At 40.3% G+C, this 15,962-nt stretch overlaps 1 protein-coding gene across 1 annotated transcript in view; it reads left to right on the top strand.

Annotated features, from left to right (window-relative positions):
- Nucleotides 1-14,449, top strand: part of asmt (acetylserotonin O-methyltransferase) — a 24,709-nt gene extending 10,260 nt beyond the window's left edge. The window contains exons 6-8 of the mRNA XM_034110651.1: nucleotides 12,489-12,629; nucleotides 13,076-13,198; nucleotides 14,232-14,449. Coding sequence (XP_033966542.1) covers nucleotides 12,489-12,629; nucleotides 13,076-13,198; nucleotides 14,232-14,449 — 482 coding nt within the window. The remainder of the gene's footprint in view (nucleotides 1-12,488; nucleotides 12,630-13,075; nucleotides 13,199-14,231) is intronic.
- The last annotated feature ends 1,513 nt before the right edge of the window (nucleotides 14,450-15,962 follow it).

A 15,962-nucleotide genomic window follows, 5' to 3' on the forward strand; every position in this document is an offset into this window, starting at 1 on the left:
TCAGTCTGCTGATGTTTGCTATTGCCATTTCTGTGGTGGAAAAGTAAAAAAGAAAAGAAAAAAGATAACAATTAAGGACAAGTGTGTGCTTTTTCAGCTTTTGACCTCTGTCACAGCCTTTTCTCCATTCTTTGCGCAAATGCCTTTTTCCTGAGTCACTTCGTTGATGACTGTCCTCCTCATTCACTTTCGCTGGTAATATTCTCCTCTGTACCTCTCTCACAACATCATTCAGCTTTCTTCTTTCTTTAGCTTGCTTGCAACGTTCGCTAATCGTTCGCGGGTAGTATGGTCGTCATTAGCAACGCCAGAAAAAGAAAAAAAAGTTCATTTCTAAATCTAAAAACAACAATAGCCTATAAGAATTTATTCAAACCACAGTTTCAATTATCTCAAGCTTATTTTCATTCGTTGTAGTATTTTGATAGTATGATTTTTTAATTAATGTTATTCAATCAAGCCTCAAACTGATGGCACTTGTCCCTATAGCCTGTTTTAATTTTAAGTTGTCTGAAGTCCTTACCACCAGCTGCTCTTGCAGTAATAAGTAGTGTATCTTTCTTATTGTCCCGAATGTGCACAATGTAGTGACTGCTTTTCGTCTTTTTGTTTACTTAGTTGTGTTCTCTGTATTTTATATGTCTGTGTTATGTGCAAGAACATGTAACGTTGCTGCCTTCTTGGCCAGGTCAGCATTGTAAATGAGATTTTGTCTCAATGTTTTCATCTGGTTAAATAAAGGTTAAATAAAATGTAAAACAAATGTATATGTCTGATTCCTACGCGTACCACTAGCGGGAGCTGGCGTACCACCAGTGGATGATGATGAAAACCACCCTTGAATGATGGGATGATAGACTAAAAGCTTTAGGAATCCAAACTACAACATATAATAAGTACCCTGTATCAAGATTGATGCAAAACAAGTGAAATTGGACCTTTTTAGAGAGATTTAGCAAAAGAAACCCACTTCTAGGGTCATTTGGATGGATTTTCCATATCTCTGGCCCCCCTTGCTCGATTTTGCTGATTGACATCTCTTTCTAACCGTCAGAGCCAATGGAATCTAGGGGAACTCCCAGATACTCCTTATTTGGTAATGTGTGTGTGTGAGACTGACGCATAGCCAAAACCGGAAGCTGCGATAACTCTGGTGGCTACCATTAGAAGCTAACTTTTACTCTCCGATTTTTACATAAAAATGGAATTATGGATTATAAATAATTTATTCAAATCAACAGAAACATTATCAACCTATGGATTAACCGATTCAGCCGCGTTTTTTCTCGTTTTAATGCCATTGAATACGTCTTTTGATCAGATTGACAGCTACGGTGAGACGATCTCCCGTAAAATCTCCGTAAAGGTACGTGTTGTGATGTCTGTGTTTGCTTCCCCTGTCGCGAGTTCGGATCACTCAGTGATGATACTATACCTATATAATCTGTGGAACCTCAGCTTTAAACGGATATCTTGTATGTGCAGCTATGATAAGTAATAAGGGTATCTTTATCTTGAGTTCTGTGCCTAAGTGCATTAGCATTTTTCGCTCAGGGGTCATTTAGATGCTTCTAATGAGACTTGTGTTTTGTTTTGGTAAATGGTTTGTATCGTCAGTTAGCTAAGATTCTTCCCGTTAATCTGGTATAACACATTAATAGGTTCTTAAATATTAAGATGCCCTGAGACACAGTGTCGTGAAAAGGAAAAAAAAGGACCCGCCGAGGGGGGCTTTGGGGCTTAACAGGAATCATGGTTAAAAGTTGAGAAGCAAGCTTTGTGCAGCAGACATTCCGACCCAGACTGAGCGTATCTATCATTGAAATGGATAAAAGTTCCTCAACATTTATCAAGAAAAAGAGAGTCAAGAAGAAAAATGTAATATTAATTCTTCAAAACAAAAGTGGGTCTGCTTTTTCCTGTTTAAATTATTGAAAAACTGCGACATTTGGGCTCAGTCAGGCAGGGAAACAGCACTGTATACTGACACTGTTTCACACACGTGTGTGTGTGCGCACGCACGTGTGCGACAGGGTTTCCGCTAGGATTTTTTCTCGCCGGTCAAATGTCCGGACAGAATTTATTTTACTGGACAAATTTGAAACTTACCGGTCATGTTTCAATAATAATAATAAGAATTGTGTAGCAGAATTTCCGTTGGCAGGTAATCACCGGACTAGGACCGGATATGCTGATGTTTAAAACTCAGTTAATGGGAGTCATTTTTATATTGCTTCAGTTTATAATCGTAACAGATCATAAAAATTCAGATTCATTTTTCAATAAATGATTCCGCAAACAACATAATTATTACATTCAAATAAACTACTTGTAGTAGATGAAGTACATTATTCAAAAGTTTACATTAACTTTGAATAATAACACGGGAGAAACGGATCCTCTCCCTCCCTCTCTCTCCTGGCAGCCCGTCAGTTTCTCATGCAGTTCACTAAACAGTGGGCGGGGCAGCCGGGGCTTCAGGTGATTATGCAGCAGCTGATCTGATCTCTCTCTCGCATCCGGTTATACTTCATTCGCGTTTATGTCCATATCGATCAGATCCAGCTCTCCTGATCGGCCTTTATAGAGAGCACCGATCAAACTATTAAGAGTGAATATCGGCCGATAATGATCGGCGGCCAATCGATCGGAGCATCGGACATTTTGACCGGCAGGTTTTGAATTTACCAGGTTTTATTAAATTTTACCAGCTAAAAACCGGTAATTACCGGCTAACGGAAACCCTGTGCGAGTGTGTGTGTGTGTGTGACACCTCTGCCGACCACACAGGGGAGCTGTGAAGCCACTGAAGGCACATTCCCACAGACCCGGGGCAGTCCTCCTGTCTTTTCTTTCCTCTCCTCTGTGACTTTTCAGCAGGAGGTTTGCGTGTTCATGTTTATGCATTAAGGTGTGTGTGTGTGTGTGTGTGTGTGTGTGTGTGTGTGTGTGTGTGTGTGTGTGTGTGTGTGTGTGTGTGTGTGTGTGTGTGTGTGTGTGTGTGTGTGTGTGTGTGTGTGTGTGTGTGTGTGTGTGTGTGTGTGTGTGTGTGTGTGTGTGTGTGTGTGTGCACAGCAGGAGTGTGAAGGGAGTGACTGACTGCAGCGTCCCATTAAGACTTTCTGTCTGTCACACAGCATCTGTTGTGTCCGCACACACCTGCTGCGCTATCACTGTCTGTCTGTCTGTCTGTCTGTCTGTCTGTCTGTCTCTCTGTCTGTCTGTCCGTCTGTCTCGCTTTCTTTCTTATTTTCGCAAAATAACTTGAGTCTACATTCAGATTGTTCTCATTACTATGATGAAGGTGGTTTCTGTACTGACTGTCTGTCTGTGGAAAGTCCTTCACCTGACTTTATTTTAATTTGACATTTACCACGCATTTCATTGGTATGTTTGGTCTGAAAATGAATAATTAACTTCAAGGTTGCTGCAACTCTAAGGGGAGTATTAATGCCTCTGAAGCATAACGTTTTTTTAGTTTTAATGCAAAGAGCAATCTGCTTCATGTTTTTATTTGGCAAAAATATTCACGTAATTTACATCACACACAATCATACCATAATGTGGGAGTATATCAAATGCACAACCTGATCTCACCAGAATGCGTGACTCCACCACGACTCCTTAACACCACAATGCGTGGTGGAGTCACGAACTTTGTTACATTTGCGTGTCGGCACCACGCAAACAACCCCAATGTAAAGTGAATGAGGCTCCTTTGTCTTGGTGCACACACGCATTTCTACAACGTGCATTGTGTGTAATGCAACTGTTATTTTTATTAAATTAGTTAGTTTTTAAGGAAGGCCAGAGCTTCAGCTGTGTCAAATAGATTGTTCCCTTCAGTTAGCGTTATTTAAAAGATAATGATCATGTCCCCTGTATTGTATTACGAGCGTCCATTCCCATTGGATAACGGAGAATTTTACACCCGGAAGTAAGTAGCCTATTCTCCTTACTGTCGATTGATTTTACAGTGATATCTGCACTACTCATCGACTAAAAAACACCAAATTGTCCTTGTTAATTACACAACATTGATTGGTTTGAATTGTGTACAATGCTTTTGTATTTTCCCCCTTCGATTCGGAGAAACAAATATATTTTCGGAGTTTTTGGACGGCAGAAGACACTACACTACCCAGAATCCTCAGCTATCGTTTGGGACTACATCATGTGCTTAGCTTGACAAACCCCGTGATCAGTCCTCAACCTCTGTGATTGGATGCGCGACGTTTACACAGAGCGTCCAAAAGGACTTTGAAATGGAATGAAACCCATCTACGGCACACTATTCAAAACAGGAATCGAACGTGTCCTACCCCCCTCCCCCCCTTAGGTCACAGGCTCCTCCAACAGTGCTACGCAATAAAACAGATGCACAGAAAAAATAGTGAAATAGTGCAATAAGAGTCTATATACAAGTGATTGGAATATGATATATTAGATAAATAATTTCTAAGTAGCAGCCAGATGAATGTTATTTCTAAGTTCAGGTGTTTAATAGTCTTCTGGCCTGTGGGATGAAGCTGTCTCTGTGTCTGGTGGTTTTAGTCCGGATGCTGCGGTACCGCCTGCCAGACTGCAGCAGACAGAACCGTTTGTGGCTGGGGTGATGGTGGTCTTTTATAATCCTGAGGGCTTTCTTTAAAGTTAACCTGGTATTTTTAATCCACTACATTTATTTTAGTTACTTTACAGATTTGGATTAATGATGTGAAATATAAACAACCCTTAAATCAGACTTTAGTTACACCTGAATGAAATTCAGTGAAGGTGATTGTCAAGTGCCAACAATCAGGCGAGATATTTGATAGTTGGTTGCTTGAGAAGACTAAATATTTATCTGCAGATCCGTTTAAAGCATATTCATTACTCGTTATTCTCTAATAGTTCATTAAAGACTGTATATAATTGCTATTTTGCACATCCCTTTCAAGATTTCAAGATTTTCTAAGGTTTATTGACATATCATATACACAACAGTGTAGTTATGCAATGAATGAACAACTTGGGTCACAGGTTCATCAACAGTGCATTACAAGACATCTATCAATGTGTGTATACTTCCACCATTACACTGTCGTATTCTGCACATTTCTTTAATTAAAGCCTTATTAGTTAGCACATCCTCCTATCAGGCACTAAACTGTTTTACTCTAGATATCATTTGAGTATCTTCTTGATATTTTCTATTCTATATTTATATAATTGACCTTCTACTTTCCCACTATTTTGTATGTACTCTTAATATTTGAATGTTTTCATAAAATATAACACATTCAAAAGTGCGTTACAAAAATGAAAGACATTAAGAAAAAGGCATTTTAAACAGTCATTAAAAAGCAACACAATCTTCCTGCATTGCAATTACTCTAAACGTGTAATAACGTGCTTTAACCAGTAGGTGGTTTGGGTTAAAAGCATAGGTTAAAAGGCTGTCAAGTTTACAGTGTTAACAAAATAAAATATACTGCTGTTTCCGGTTTAGTTTACGACGAATATTATTTTGTTATTGTTTTGATATTTGTAACACAAAAGCGATGGAAAAAACCCATAGCAACCAAAAAAAGATGGTCTTAACATGACCCAGTCGTCTAGTAGTTAATAAAAAACAATAATATCAAAACAAAATATTACTACTAACTTTATTGTGAAATTAAAACAGAACGGTAAAAGAATAGTTTCCGGTGTATTCTGATGCCCGATCTCTGTAGATAAATAAAGAACTAAGACAGATGTGTAATATTTAATGCAGCCAAACCATTTATTACAATGCATTCATGTGATGACTATCAAAGAGTAAAGCAAGCACTGCTGAATAAAGTATGATTTTCTCTTTTACGAAACGTTTTTTTTCATATGGAATGCAGTTGGAGGTCAACCAATCAAAGAACTTGAGGACTGATCACGGGGTTCATGGTGTAGTCCCAAACGATAGCTGAGGATTCTGGGTAGTGTAGTGTCTTCTGCCGTCCAAAAACTCCGAAAAAATATTTGTTTCTCCGAATCGAAGGGGGAAAATACAAAAGCATTGCACACAATTCAAACCAATCAATGTTGTGTAATTAACAAGGACAATTTGGTGTTTTTTAGTCGATGAGTAGTGCAGATATCACTGTAAAATCAATCGACAGTAAGGAGAATAGGCTACTTACTTCCGGGTGTAAAATTCTCCGTTATCCAATGGGAATGGACGCTCGTAATACAAGACATGATCATTATCTTTTAAATAACGTTAACTAAAGGGAACAATCTATTTGACACAGCTGAAGCTCTGGCCTTCCTTAAAAACAAACTAATTTAATAAAATTAACAGTTGCATTACACACAATGCACGTTGTAGAAATGCGTGTGTGCACCACGACAAAGGAGCCTCATTCACTTTACATTGGGGTTGTTTGCGTGGTGCCGACACGCAAATGTAACAAAGTTCGTGACTCCACCACGCATTGTGGTGTTAAGGAGTCGTGGTGGAGTCACGCATTCTGGTGAGATCAGGTTGCAAATGCATGCATTCAAGCTTTTATCATTGTAAGAAGAAACAAGCTTTGGGAAACGAGTCCTATTTGAAATAATACGTAATAGATAATTAAGCAGAAAGTAGAAGTAGAAGTTCTGTTCAAAATGAGGTCAGAGCATTTTGGCATGTTACTTTATAACTAGAGCCGGGACTCGATTAAACAAATTAATCTAATTAATTAGAGGCTTTGTAATTAATTAATCGAAATTAATCGCATTTTTAATCAAATATACATATTTGACCTGAGAACAGTGAGAAGCAATTTCCACATGGATTTGACTCCAAGTGGTCTACAGTCGAGCGCAATCCAGTGAGCCAGGGAGTTGGTTATTCTCTCAGACGTGGACTTACTTATCCTGGCCCTGAAACCAGTCATCTGGTTGAGTGTGGGTTGGGTCAGGGTGTGGTTCCTTGCACTCGGAGTCGGGCTAACGTCCACGCTAGCTGCTACATGCTTTACATTTAGGTGATACTTTAGGCTTGATGTGCTGCGGTGATATGCAAATTCTTTTTTGCATAATTTGCACACAACCGTGCTCTTGTCGACGCTTCCATCCGTCCGTTTTTTAAAACAAAAATGTCCCATCCACGGGGCCGACCAAAGCAACACATCCTCACTCCCAGGTCGGCCTATGTTGACGTTATGTCAAGTCCCCTGCCGGCTTTTTCCAACGCAAGGGGGGGGGCCTTAGCGTCCATTTTCAACGCGAGGGGGGGGGGCCTTAGCGTCCATTTTCAACGCAAGGGGGGGGCCCTTAGCGTCCATTTTCAGCTTTCCGGGATGTCCATGTGCTTCTATGGACGCTCATGGAAGCAAGGCATTCGTTTGTGTCAACTGCCCTTAAAGGCAATGAAGACACTACACTACCCAGAATCCCCAGCTATCGTTTGGACTACACCATGTGCTCTGTTTGACAAACCCCGTGATAGTCCTCAAGCTCTGTGATTGGAGAGTGTGCTCCGAGGGTTACCGAGCCTCGAACAGCACTTGAAATGGGATGGAACCACGGCAGACTGTTCAAAACTGGATTTGAACGGGTCCACCACGTATATTTTGCAAAAATGGCAGTAGCCATCGATCAGCTTAAGATAAGATATACTTTATTGATCCCAAGTTGGAACATTTGCGTTACATCAGCATGTGTAACAGTTAAATCTGCAGTGGTGTTTATTTGAAAATCATTTAGTATAATCACACAAATTCTGTGTTTTATATTTAACAATTCTGTGTTCTTTATTTATTGATTGTTCAATACCTGACAAGGCCGGAGATGAAATATCTGCATACATCTTATAAGAGCATAATACATTATGTATAATATCAGTTAAAATAAGTGCTTCAACATAGTTAACATTGCTGGAGGTATGCACAAATATTGATAGATGTCTTGTAATGCACTATTGAGGAACCTGCGACCCAAGTTTCATTCAGTGCAGAACTACACCATAGTTGTGTAGGCCTATATGATCTGTCAATAAACCTTAGAAAATCTTGAAATCTTGAACGGGATGTGCAAAATAGTCATTATATACAGTCTTTAATTAACTATTAGTAGAGAATAACGAGTAATGAATATACTTTATAGGGATCCTATTAATATCTAATAATAAAAATAATGAAATTCAATAACATGCTTTAACCACCAGGTGTCTCTTTATATCATCTGTGCACCTTTATGGTGTAAATACAGCCTATCTACCAATTGGATCAAATATAAAAGTGAGCCGAATTAGTGTTGATACGGCAAAGAGACGTATTGTGTGAAAAGAAATGTAAGATGTTGTTTAATGGCTGATATATTTATGATCCACGTCACGTTTTCAGTTCCTCATGTTTGTCTTCTCATCAGGGCTCTATAAATACAGAACTACGGCAGATATGTAATATTTAATGCAGCCGAACCGTGTATTACAATGCCGTTATGTGATGACTTTCAAAGAGAAAAGCAAGCACACTCGGAATAAGGTATTATTTTATTTTCTTTAAACGTTTTCGGTCTGTTTCCGGTATTTGTTAATGACGATGTGCTGTGAGATGTGAGACTGGAATTGCACAGGGGGAAATAACGTATCTTTAGATGCGGATTTTGTTAACTAATATGTTTGCGCTGTGGACCAACACGATACATTGACGGGGAAGGGGGTAGCAATAAAGATAACACCATTAAACAGTTACACAACATAACAGAAATAATATCGATAGCAGCGTCCCTAGCAACCACCTTGGTAACAATGAAAACGTTGGACGCAATTTCCTGAAGTAATCTTCGTAATAACTAGCAAACTAAAGATCATGTACATCCACTGCACACATAATCTGAAATAACAACTCATATTTCTCGCATCAAATGACATCAAAACGCATTTTAATAGCCAAACTAACTTTAAAATAGGCATTTTACACCCAGAATAAAACGAAGTTCGGCCATGTTTTCTTTTTCTGCAGGGAGAAATGATAGCTGGGGATTCTGGGTAGTGTAGTGTCTTCTGCCATCATTTACTCCGAAAAAAGATTTGTTTCTCCGAATCGAAGGGGAAAAATACAAAAGCATTGCACACAATTTAAACCAATCAATGTTGTGTAATTAAAAAGGATAATCTGGTGTTTTTTAGTCGATGAGTAGTGCAGATATCACTGTAAAATCAATCGTCAGTAAGGGGAATATTTACTTCCGGGTGTACAATTCTCCGCTATCCAATGAGAATGGACGCTCACATTGCCTTTAAGGGCAGTCGACACAAATGAATGCCGTGCTTCCATGAGCGTCCATAGAAGCACATGGACATCCCGGAAAGCTGAAAATGGACGCTAAGGCCCCCCCCCTTGCGTTGAAAATGGACGCTAAGGCCCCCCCCCCTTGCGTTGAAAATGGACGCTAAGGCCCCCCCCCTTGCGTTGGAAAAAGCCGGCAGGGGACTTGACATAACGTCAACATAGGCCGACCTGGGAGTGAGGATGTGTTGACCAAAGCGGTCTCATCAGCTTGTTCGTTCATGTTTGACTATTGTTCACCGTGGTTTGTTGTTGTTTGAAGTCCCATGCTGAAGTCATGAACGTTAGTTGGTGCTCCAGTATAATCGATACGCCTGAAACTCATCCAGTGAGAAACGTTCCGCTGTGCAAAAATAAGTGCGATTAAAGTGCGATTAAAATGCGTTAATTTTTTTAACGCGTTAATTTTTGTGTAATTAATTCATCTTAATTAACGCGTTAAAGTCCCGGCCATATTTATAACATTAATTTGCAATATTTAGCGATATAGCCAACACTATAGCATAGTAGTAGTGCGAATACACTAGATTTTTACAATTAAACTGCACACACATGTACACGTATACTACATGTATATAAGACAGATCAAATAACATACAGAATACAAATAAAAGGACGGCAATAATTACAACTAATATAACAGAATGTAACAAACGCCAGTCACAGGACTCTATTAACAAACTGAGGCAGCCAGGTTTTTCTCGGGTTCTCGGACAGTGTGCTGTGTTTGGTTTTTCTCCTCCTCACTGCTCTTTGATTTTTCTCCTCTGCTAACCCCTGTTTGATGTGAGAGGCCAGTGTGTGTGTTTGTCTGGGAAAACAAATAGAAAGTCTTGTAAAAATACAGACTGATAGTCAGGAGGTCATGTGAGGAGGAAGGCACCACGGGACCTGTACACAAGTGCACACACACACACACACACACACACACACACACACACACACACACACACACACACACACACACACACACACACACACACACACACACACACACACACACACACACACACACACACACACACACACACACACACACACACACACACACACACACACACACACAGAGAGATCTGGTTAGCTTTGTAGGTTTGTTAAAAGTGAGATCCTTTGATCCTGTATTCTACCTCCCTGCCTTTCCATCACTCTGTCCCATTCATGCATTCTTCATCTATCTGTCTCACACACTTCATCTCTCATTCTCTGTCTGTTTAATATTCAGTTTGCTTTGTGAAGCATGAACACTGATAAGTGTGCTTCCAAAGCATCAAGGTGACATATTCATAGTTTCCACATTAAATCCCTGCTGCCACCCTTGTGTGTGTGTGCGTGTGTGTGTGTGTGTGTGTGCGTGTGTGTGTGTGTGTGTGTGTGTGTGTGTGTGTGTGTGTGTGTGTGTGTGTGTGTGTGTGTGTGTGTGTGTGTGTGTGTGTGTGACTTGATGATGGCGCTAGATAAAAAGTTGGACGTTCCCTAAAGTGATACATTTGATCCTCTGAAGATCATTAATGTCTGCACCAATCAAACTGATAACCTATTAAGGCATTTCAATAAAGAACCAAAAAGAGAACCCTAGTGATGGCACTAGAGCAGGGGTGGGGAACCTCCGGCCCCCGGGCCGTATAGGCCTACGGCCCGCGAGACAATTTAATACAGCCCTCGAGGTAACACACGCAAAAAAGAAAAAAAAATAGAAATCAAGACCGCAAAATATGTAACAAGCAAGTGCCTGTTTTTCCTGGCCAAGGTCAGGGTCCTTGAACACAACACGAGCCTAACGTGTCATCACGTGGTATATGTCTCGTCCGACAGGGGTTTAGAGCTGCCGGAGAGCAGAGCACCTGAACGCCGCTAAGGAGCCGTACACATGCCGCAGTTTTTGCGTGGCTGTGTCTTTAGTTGAAAGCCCAGTGGCGATCTGTTCATCTGTCATACTGATCATACAGTCAATAACGTTGTTATTAGCATCTGGTTAGCTAGCTATGCTAACGAATATAAGAAGCTTTTTCTACTACCAGTGAGGTAAAGGCACATCTTTATATGATCATTATAGTTATAAAAAAATAAGAGAATACAGTAAACGGGTATAAAATACTATATGACAGTAAAAAAAAGTTGTCATTAATAAACAAGAATACAGTTCGAAAGGGGAGTGATTTGTAAAATATCCATAAAGAAAAAGAAAATCTGCTTCCAGTTCTGTTTCATATGGGTGTTGAGAGATGTTTCCATAGAACTCCTAATGTTGCTCTCAAAGTGCACCAGATTGATGCTTTTAACTTCAACATTTAAAAAAAAATCTTCCCGGGGGAACACGCCCCGACCCGGACCCCCCTAGAGGAGGTTAGGCCCCCCCCCCCCCCCCCCCCCCCCACACTTAAATCATGTTCACATGGATAGGAAACTAAATTGCACACATCTTGTGTCCATATCTTTCTGTTTTGGTGGTCATGCCACAACTGTGCACGTGCATGCATGCGCGAATCATGGTAAAATATATGGATTAAGAGGTTGCTTTTTCTTTGCACAGCATGAAAGAAAGGCCAAATGAATGGGCTGTGATTTTAGTATTTTTAAGCAGACGTCAATCATTTGTACGGCCCTCGGAGGATGTTGAAAAAATTGAAATGGCCCTTGAGAGGAAAAAGGTTCCCCACCCCTGCACTAGAGCATAACATAGCATTCATTCCCTGGATACAATTAAGGTGACAACCACATTCCATCACAATCCTTCCAGTAGTTGTTGAGATATTTCAATCTGGACCAAAGTAATGGACAGATCGACAATGCCATCATGCAGCTTAAAAGGATATTTGTATTGAAATGTAAAAATGTCATGTGTAAACAAAAGCAAGTGAAGTCCATCTTTGTCAGATAACAATACTATCAAATGTTGTCCTTGTGTTAGCTTTCATTAGATTCGTTTTCATATAAGATTTTTGTATAAATTGACTCTGATTCATTATTGGCATGAATGTTAATGAACCATATTTCCACCAAGCTGTGACATACATCCGAATACAAATCATGTAAATAAATAATTGGTACATATCTGAAATCATCAGTTCCACTCGTCTGACTGTGTGCACGGTGTGTGTTTGTGTGCACGGTGTGTACTAACTTGTTAATAAAGGTTGTGTGTATTCATTTGACTAATGAACTCATGTAACTCTATTTTTTTTCTCTGTCCAGGCTGCAGTGGAGCATTAGCCAAGCAGTGCACGTCAGCCTACCCAGAATGCACTGTGACGATCTTCGACCTCCCCAAGGTGGTGTGTACGTCGCGGGAACACTTTGTCACCGAGGCCAACCAGAGGATTACCTTCCACGAAGGTAACGCCACCTCAACTGTGCGTAATTCCTTTACTTTTATAATTCTATACAGACAGTTCAAGTGCAGTTATTTACACAAACAAACACACACACATGTACACAAATGCATGCGAGCCTGCCTGCTGAGCCAGTGCGTAGTTTTTACCTGATGTAGATACACTTTTAATGGATAGCAAGGATAAGTAATCGAAAGGTGAACACGCAAACAAACATATTCATTTTATTACTATTTATACAGGGTAAACAATTATTTGTAAATATGTTGTAAGGTCATACACTTTTGAAATAATGTGATTACAACAGACCCTGTTCCTTTGAGTTAATTATGTTTGAGTACAGTATCTAACCCACTAATAGAATAATTGTCTTATTACTGGAAGCCTTGTCAACAGAATTAATGGCTTAGAAATTCAGTGCATTCAAAATGTGTGTGTATGTGTTTATAGGGGACTTCTTCAAAGACCCCCTGCCAGAAGCTGACCTCTATATCCTCGCCAGAATCCTCCACGACTGGACAGACGAACGCTGCATAGAGCTACTCACTAGAGTTTACAACGCCTGCAAACCAGGTGTGTGTGTGTGTGTGTGTATGTGTGTGTGAGGAGAGAGAGTGAGTCTCTCTGTCTGTCTGTATTTTTCCCTCTCAGCGTGAAATGAGATGGCAGATTGTATCCCACAATGCACCTGATCCCAGAAAAATCTGTCCTTGTGACTTTGATCAAAGACACACACACACACACACACACACACACACACACACACACACACACACACACACACACACACACACACACACACACACACACACACACACACACACACACACACACACACACACACACACACACACACACACACACACACACACACACAAAAGCAGCAGGCGCTATGAGGAGGCCGAAATCCCTCTTATGTGTTTTAATAATGGGCATTGGTGTGTATGGGTGTGTGTACAGAGGAAATAGTACGAAAAACAAAGGAATAAACCAAGCAGGCCTTGTTGCATTGAACAAAGAATAATCATAGTATGAAATTGTTTATCTTTTTCTTTTCCTTTTCAGAAGTTTTAAAATGATATAAAAAGAAATACCCAGGTGTTTCTCATAAAATTAATGATGTTTTATTAATCCACCATTACTGCAGCACAATGAATTAACTGACAACATTAGTTACACCTGTGTTGGACTACATTACATCTCACTTGTTAGACGCTTTTATCCAAAGCGACTAACATACATTCAATACTGTGGGCAATCCTCACAGGAGCAATTTGGGGTGAAGTGTCCTAGACATGAATACTGCAGTGGGGATGGTCCCCTGATCCAAAGATCAACGCACTAAACCACTGAGCCACAGCCTCCCTTGGCATGCTAAAATGCACAATCTGTTTGGTATTTGGAGCCAAACACTTCAGAGTCATGTTTTGTCCGAGACCTATAATATATTGATGTAAAACAGTATAATAGGGTCTATGAGAAGCAGAGAAGCTATCGCTAACTAGCTGAGCTTTGCCACAAAAAAAAGAAATAAGGGAAAGAAATACCCAAAATATCAAAAGACAGGAGTAATAAAACATAGCTGACGTTGGGGTCGGTCCTGCAGGAGGTGCTGTGTTGCTGGTGGAGGCGTTGCTCGATGAGGACGGCTCCGGCCCGGTGACGGTGCAGCTCTTCTCCCTGAACATGCTGGTGCAGACGGAGGGGAGAGAGAGGACAGCTGCTCAGTACGCTGCCCTGCTGACTGCCGCCGGATTCTCCGGCACCCAGCACCGCCTCACCGGGAAGATCTACGACGCTGTGCTGGGACACAAAGAGACATGAGACCCACAGAGGAGGCTTATACCTGTATATGTGCCAGCAATGGAAACTCACACTACCTTGGAGAAAAATATGCTACTGCTGTTCTATTTCTGGATTAAGTTTAAAAAAAAAAAAGTTTCGTAAAATACAAATAAAGGTTTGTTACACTGTATGACAACAACACATTCTGTATCTGCTTTTCCACATCCATTTCTTGTAAATTAGCATATTTGGTAACTGTGAAAACAACAATAAAATGATTTTAGCCTCAAAACATCAGCTAAGAATATAAGGCCCCGTCCACACGGAGACGAAACGGGTGTTATCCGCTATAGTTCTTGATCGTATGGACGGTTCGTCCACATGAGGCCGTAACGGAACCGCGGAAACGGAGCCCTCAAACGATAATGCATCCCAAAGTGGGAACGTCTGGTAACCAGGCTTGGATTTTCGTCATTTTAGGGGCAAGGCCATTTGGCCTTTGGTGTCACACATTTTTTCAGGGCGCAAAGGCCACATGCCAGGGCACAAAGGCCATTGAGGGAAACATTTGGATTTGGAGTTTACAAATAAATAACTTCACTTTCTGATAAGAAAAACACCCAAATGACATGGGAAACAAATTACTTTTTTAATATCAATAATGTCAAACATTATATCATCATATAGGCCTATGCCTCCTTAGTATTACCGTATATAAAAGGAAATACACTACTTTGAATAATTAGTGTTTGGTATTTTTTCCATCTACTTCTCCCATTCACAAATCCGAAATCAAATCAAAAAAACTAAAATTATATTAATATGTAACAAATATATTCCATTTCAGAGCAGAAGAAACAGCCTTCAAGGGTCAAACTCTGCACATATATCATTCAGCAGTGCACAGTGAAGCTCAAACATTCAACTGTATGAACAAGCATACAGAGAGTCTCTTTAATCAACTCCTCACAGCTCCTCATATCTGTTCAGAAACTAGACAAAAGTTAAACATGTACAAACCACAGACTGTCTGTGTCATGGTGAATACAGTCGCTGCTTTAATTCTGTCTTTAGGACGTTGTTGTGAATTTGGACGGAGCAGATACAGGTTTGTTTAGCCTGATCTAATCGAATGGAGATCACTCAATTCAGAGAACACGCATTTTAAAAGTTTTCCGCCTGCCGTCTTGTATGCACACTTGTCAAAGCATGGTTTTTACTAACCGTTATCAGTATTTAGTTACTTCGGCATCATTTTGAAACGTTAATTACAATTAAATCACGGTAAAATAAATTGTATCGTAGTTGGTTTCCACCACAGTATTTACATGGATATAAGCCCCGCCCCCTCTCCAGCGCATCCTGTTTGAATGACAGGAGTAAACAGCTGACAGCCACAGTGAAACTCCAGTGGCTAGAACGATGAGAATATTCGCATCGCGTCCGTTGTGAACGCAGCATAATGCAGTTCAGAAACCACTGTTCTGACGCTTTTAAAGCAACATCGAGATTTAAACAGTATCAGGGGCACACAGGCCATGGTGGCCGTAGG

The sequence above is a fragment of the Pseudochaenichthys georgianus genome, chromosome 21 (genome assembly GCF_902827115.2).
Source record: "Pseudochaenichthys georgianus chromosome 21, fPseGeo1.2, whole genome shotgun sequence".
NCBI lineage: Eukaryota > Metazoa > Chordata > Actinopteri > Perciformes > Channichthyidae > Pseudochaenichthys > Pseudochaenichthys georgianus.